This window comes from Oryza brachyantha, chromosome 11 (assembly GCF_000231095.2).
Source record: "Oryza brachyantha chromosome 11, ObraRS2, whole genome shotgun sequence".
Lineage (NCBI taxonomy): Eukaryota > Viridiplantae > Streptophyta > Magnoliopsida > Poales > Poaceae > Oryza > Oryza brachyantha.
This window is the reverse complement of record NC_023173.2, coordinates 13,735,237-13,742,136: the sequence shown is the minus strand read 5'-3', so window position 1 is coordinate 13,742,136 and position 6,900 is coordinate 13,735,237. Positions and strand designations below refer to the sequence as shown.

Sequence of the window (6,900 nt, the reverse complement as noted above, 5' to 3'; positions counted from 1 at the left end):
TATTTTTTATAAACATCTAATGCAATCCATAAGAGAAATTCTATACTCCCTCCGTTTCATAATCCGTTTCATGTTGTAAGATGTTTGATTTTTTTGGTTATAATGTTTAACTATTTGTTTTATTTAAAAATTATGGAAATATCATTTATTTTGTCTGTGACTTACTTCGTTATCAAAAGAACTTTAAGCACGACTTGTCATTTTTTATATTTGTACTAAATTTCTAAATAAGACGAATGGTCAAACATTGCAACCAAAAGTCAAATATCTTATATTATGAAACGGAGGTAGTAGTTACCAAGATATATTCCCTCCAATTTTTTGTTTTAAATGCATTTGATTTTTATCAATGTTTAATCATTTGTCTATTAAAAAATTATACAATACATTTTATTTTGTTGCGACTATTTTATTATTAAAAGAAGTTTAAGCATAACGTATAATTTGGATATTTACATAAAAAATTGCATAAGAAGAGAGTTGAACAAATATTTGAAAGTAGATTGCATCAAATATTAAAAATAGGAGGGAATGCCAAATTTTGCCAATAGACAATATGTTACTCCCTCTAATTTTTATGTTTGACGTTCTTAACTTTTATGCATACGTTTGATCATAAATATAATCCATGCTTAACATATATTTAATGATAAAATAAATTATTAAAAATAAACAATAATTGTGTAATTATGAATAAGACAAGTGGTCAAATATATTTTCCAAAGTCAATGGCAGCATCATACATAAAAAACTGGATAGACATACCATACAAGCACTCAATCGACCAACTCTATGATGTGATGATACTTATTTTCAAAAAGTAAATATACACATATCTTTTGACATATGATAATTGCCTGAGACGATATTAGTGACTAAGGTTTTAATTAAAAGTTTGATCAAATTTTGGTTAAATAAATTAATCACCAATATTTACAACTGAGCTATGGATCAGTTTGTGTATATATATGTAGAGAGAGAGCACGCTCAATCTCTTCTCCGTGACTAAAAAGAGCCTTCGTCGTCCAAGAGCATCACCAATAGAGACCAGCTAAATTACATTACCAACATGGCAACATAAATCAATTTATTTAGCGAGGGAGAACCATTTTCTTCGCACGTGGGAAGGAGCAGCGAACTGAAATTAGGAATGATAATCACTCCCAATTTGTGGAGATTGACTTTATCGGGGAAGGGGCCTTCAATTCTCGAAGGAATGGATAAGAGATTGTTAGAGATATATTTTTACTTAAAATCCTCTAATTTTATGATTTATAGGAGTAGTGGGACTGTTGGGAAAATCCAAAAAAAATAGTCAATTGTAGTCCAGTGGTTACAAAGGCCTTAGTAGCACCTGAGGTCCTGGGTTCGATTTCTCGTTGGAGCGAATTTTCCCGTCGTCGATATCGAGGCGCTTTTGGTGGGAGACGACGTGTCCCTCAATATCGAGGCGCCCGTAGCGATGCTTTTCGTGGAAGACTTCTCGTTGGAACGAATTTTCCCGTCGTCGATATCGAGGCGCTTTCGGTGGGAGACGACGTGTCCCTCAATATCGAGGCGCCTGTAGCGAGGACTTTGTGGTTCAAGGGGGTTTGCGTGCGTGTGTCCTTATGAGAAATCGTGCGTGCGTTGTGAGCGTTTGCGTTGTACTGTGTTCTCATTAAAAAAATAGCCAATAACCTATCTCCACACGAAATATAGCAACTTTTTTTTGAAGACACGAAATATAGCAACTTGTTAGTGTAATTAATTTGACAGTGCTACTTGCGTTTGCTCGTATAAGTTCGCGGAGAATTCTGCCAAATCGGCATGACTGACATTTGTTTTTTCTAGTTGAAGCACAAGCCCGTGACGATGTACGTGAGACGGCTTCACGTACGTCTGCAAACGAACGTACCTAGCTACGATGTAGCTAGATCGATCAGTCGTGACTAACTTCGAGCTAATTAATTCTTCATTAATTGATCAAGCGGCGAAATGATTATATATATATATATATTATATCAGTAATTATCCGTATGCATACAGTTTAGTTCAAGCTTTGCCATATCCTTACGTACTTCACATGGTCAGATTTGTAGGAGCTAACTGACTGGCGATTAGATAATTAAAGGCCTTAATGGCCGAGGAATTAATTAATTAATCACGGGAAGAAAGAAAGAGCTAGTATGTGCACACATGTGACCTGTACACACTGCTTGATCGAGTTAATCGAGCTCAGTGAGACTAGATAGTCGGCTAGTCCAAAGCTAGGTCACAATCTTGTCGTGGCAGCTGGTGATACATGTCCGCAGTGATCAATATTTCAACGAGAAACATACTCCCTCCGTTTTATAATGTAAGTTTTTCAAGTATTGTCTAGATTTTCTAACGTAAGTTTTTCTAGCATTATATAGATTCATATAGATGCTAATAAATCTAGACACATATATAAAGTATATTTATTAATCAATGAATTTAGTTAAATTTAAAAAGACTTATAATATAACGAACGGAGGCAGTACGAGCGAAAGGAGGTTGCATTAAAGGGGAGCAGCAATGGTGATTCTGCCACCTCTGCATTATTACCTCCCGAAATCCTGGCATATGAGACCACCATCAATATACTCTTTAAACCAAACAGGTCAATCAAAAACCATCCATTAACGCTAAGATCAAGCACTAAAATTTAAAATAGATTTTTTTAAGACGCTGATGTGATCTTTTCAATTCTATAGCAACTTATAAGCATTTTGCTAGTTGAGTTCTTCCGTACACTTTATTTTTAGTTTTTTTTCGTCTTTTTTACGTGCATGCTTCCCCAACTACTAAATAATGTCTTTTATTTAAGTTTGTATATACAAGTTCATCATCTCACCTTTATATAATATAGTTTTTTTAACTTTATAGTTGTTAATTTTATTACTTATATCATCAAACAGTTATTAAATAAAATCATATAATATTTCGCCTTACTTCAACCAAAAAAAAAAAGAAAACAGCCATAGATGTGCCCAGTCCAGCTCCTTCCCTTACATAGTTACACGCATCTCATCTCTTTCCGACTCCGTCCCTGGTTTTCACTAGCAAGTGGAGTAGCTGGCACATTTGACTTCCTCGATCTGTCTGTCCTAAGACCAGTCTTTTAACACATATTTTATGAGGGTGTCATGAACATTAAATAGGACGTCGCATCAGTAAAATTGCTAATTTGCCAGAGTCATTAAATGAGAGAGTTTTATTAGATGAGAGAGAAGTTTCATTTCCCATGAAACTCATCTGGCTTTTAGTTATCTAGTTTATAGTGGTAAACTGACCTAACTAGTGTGAGTTCGTTCATACATGCATGCATCCGGCCGGCCGTACTACAATTGGAACGTTGACATTTTACCGAATTCGTCATATCTCTCTCTCGTCCCAGCCTGCAAGTACGGTCGTGTACACACACACCTGGCTTAATTTAATCCCATCACGAGAGATTATTTTGGTCCAAATCGACGACGTGGTGATGTGATGCGATGCGACGACGCGACCCCATATATCCCGTGTGTCCATTACTCCCTCCTTCATGTACATATACATTCGTCCATGTTGAGACACAAATTAAAAACTTCTTGGTCGAAGGAGATGATCTTGACGATCGATTAATTTATGATGTAGAGAAATCAATTAAGATGAAATTATATCAGCTAGTTGGAAAGAGATGAACGAGAACGGATTATATTGGTTTTCATTTATCGAAGAAAAGAGATGAGAGGATGCATCGATCGAGGAAGAAGGGAGAAGAGCTTAGCATGCATTGATCACTCGTGCAGAGACACCCCGTGCGTGCCAGATCATGCATGCATGCTTGCACACGGCCGATCCCATCAATGGCCCCAAGAAATCAGGAGAGAAAGAGAGTAAATTAACGAGCTAGGGTACTCCCACTTTATTTTATTTGACGTTTGTTCACTTTTCTAAATCTCTAAATCTGTATTTGGCTATTCGTCTCGTTTAAAAAGGTATATAATTATTAACTTTTTTTATGATTTGACTTATCAATAAATTAATAATAAGAATGATTTATAATTTTACATTTTCAAAAACAAAAATATTGAATAAGACAAGTGGTTAGATGTAAAAGTCAACTGTATCAAATAGAAAAAATGGATTATAACAAACGAACATATGCAAGCATGCACGCAATTACTGCCTTCATGAGCGCCACAGCAAAAAAAAAGAAAAAAAGAAACCTAGACTGCACACCATGTCGATCGGGTCGACCAAAAGCCCTCTCGACGCAATACGTCAACCTTACGATCGTGTGTTGGAAAAAAAAGAGAAAAAGATCACCGGGGAGATGATCATTCATGTGATCCATACATCACACCGAGGAGAGAGAGAAAAGGAGAGATTGCATTGGCTGTGTTCACCTGGCTGACTTTTGCATTGGAAAGTAAGGGGGTGATTGTTTCACTTTCTCGCGAAAAAGCCAAACGGCATATTTACAAACGAAAAATAGTCTATTAATAAAACTTGAATATACGTGTTTTTTGTGATCTAAAAGCAAAGACTAAAAATAAACCAACCCCATAAACAACATCAAATTTAATTACGAAAATTAAAATTTTAACTTATAAATCAACAGTGGTGCAAGTAAAAGCACACAGGCAAGCTTATGATGAGGTCATGTAGTATATAAGCACTCACATGCAGGGCTAGGGCACCTGTAAGATGACAGGTAGGAAAGCAGCAGCTTAATTAGCTATGGTTTTTGCAGTGATCACTTGGTGTATATATCCTCCTAGAAATATAAAAGGAGACCACCAGTAGAGGGGTCTTGGGTTCACAGTTTCAGACAAGATCGAGGCAGTGGCTGCAGGCCTCTGTGGTCGATGCTGTATGCTGCCATGGCTCTCAAGGTTGCTAGATAGAGAGACAGGCATACATGTTGCTGCTGCTGCTCATCGTCAACTTGCCAAGCAACTATAGCTGCTGCTGCTGGCAAAGGAAGAGATAGCTAGCTATTAGGTAGAGCTAGCTAGTGGTCTAGGGAGCTAGGAGAGGTAGCCATGGGGAGACCTCCGTGCTGCGACAATGGCGGCGTCGGCGTGAAGAAGGGGCCATGGACGCCGGAGGAGGACATCATCCTCGTCTCCTACATCCAGCAGCACGGGCCCGGGAACTGGCGCTCCGTGCCGGAGAACACCGGTTCGTCGATCTCCATCCCTTTCAGTTATGTGCGTGCGTACGTGTTTTTCGATATATGTTTCGTCGAACAATATCGCATGTGTTTTAAGGTTTTTGTTCATCGATCAGAAGTTGTATTGTTTTTGTTGCTGTTGCTGTTTACTTAGGGTTAATGAGAAGTTTTTGTTTTGTTGTGTTTAATTAACCTGGTGGTGTTCTTATTGCTTATTAGATCGAGTTGATGACAAGTTTGTTTTTTTGTTGTTTAATTAACCTGGTGGTGTTCCTTAATACTGGTCATTCGAGTTGATGAGAGGTTTGATGTTGTTTAGGGTTGATGAGGTGCAGCAAGAGCTGCAGGCTGCGGTGGACGAACTACCTGAGGCCGGGGATCAAGCGTGGCAACTTCACCCCTCATGAGGAAGGGATCATCATCCACCTCCAGGCATTGCTTGGCAACAAGTAATCACCACATAACTCATCCTAAATTCAGTGTCTTATATATGGCAATGAAAACGCACTGAAACCTAGGTTAATCTGTATATTTGATTTAGCTACTTCAGTTTTATTATTAGTAAAGAAGGTGCAGTCCTTGCCGGTTAGGCTTGGATATATATAGATCCCTTTACTCTTCCTAGATTTTGTGAAGAGTCAAGCAACCTTTTATTTTCTGATCTGTAACATTAATTCCAAATTAATCATGTTTCCTTCATCTTAACTGAGCCCATTTTTGCATGTAACTACAGGCTTCCCTTGGTATCTAATCATCTTATCTTCATTCAGGTGGGCAGCAATAGCCTCCTACCTCCCCCAAAGAACAGACAATGACATCAAGAACTACTGGAACACACACCTCAAGAAGAAGGTGAAGAGGCTGCAACAACAACAGCAACCACAGACTGATCACCACCACTCCTTCCACACCACAAACTCCAATGCAGCAGCAGCAGCAGCAACCAGCTGCCCAAATTACTACAACCCTAGCAGCAGCAGCAGCAGCAGCACTCACATCCATAGCAGCCATGAATCCATGCAATCCATGGAGCCCTACCCCAGCAATGAGGCCACCACCAACACCATTCCCAAGCTCTTCCAGTTCCAGACATGGATGAAGCCATCTCCAGCATCAGCATCAGCAGCTAACTACAATGGCGCGATGGCCATGCAGGAGTTCCAAGACGACCAGGAGGTTGCTGCTGCTGCTGCAATGGCTTCATCCATTGATGCCTGCAAGGATCACACGTGCGCTGTGATCGGCGACGACAAGTCGTCGTCGTTGGAGATGATGATGGCGGCGAAGATGGGCCACGGCGAGGCGGATGGTGGCCGGACGTCGTCGCCGGCCGGTGCCGCTGCTGCGACGACGATGACCTTCTCTCTGCTGGAGAACTGGCTGCTCGACGACATGCCGGGGCAGACCATGAGCGCCATGGATGGTTTCTTGGAGATCTCTGCTGGCTACTGCTGTGCAGATCCTATCATGTTCTGAACCTTCTGAGCTTCTCAGAATTCTGATTTCCTATGGGTCTTTGCTTAATTAGGTTTCTTAATTAATCTCGCTGAGTTTGCACTTGTAATAGCTGTTTGATCCTCGATCTTGTGTTTCCGGTAATAAACCGTTGGTTAATTTCCTCAAGGAAAGAAAACAATCAACCTGGAAATAATCCAGTTGATTTGGAGAAAGTGTCAGTTCTCAAGGATATAATAAAGGGTACTCTACTACTCTTGATTGCCTGATTTGCAATGTTC

At 39.5% G+C, this 6,900-nt stretch overlaps 1 protein-coding gene across 1 annotated transcript; it reads left to right on the top strand.

Moving 5' to 3' along the window:
• Positions 1 to 4,804: 4,804 nt before the first annotated feature.
• On the top strand, positions 4,805 to 6,890 carry LOC102704285 (transcription factor MYB60-like). The gene is made up of 3 exons (XM_040528964.1): positions 4,805 to 5,172; positions 5,484 to 5,613; positions 5,935 to 6,890. Exons 1-3 carry the CDS (start codon positions 5,034 to 5,036, stop codon positions 6,638 to 6,640), a joined length of 975 nt encoding a protein of 324 aa, XP_040384898.1. The 5' UTR covers positions 4,805 to 5,033; the 3' UTR covers positions 6,641 to 6,890.
• The last annotated feature ends 10 nt before the right edge of the window (positions 6,891 to 6,900 follow it).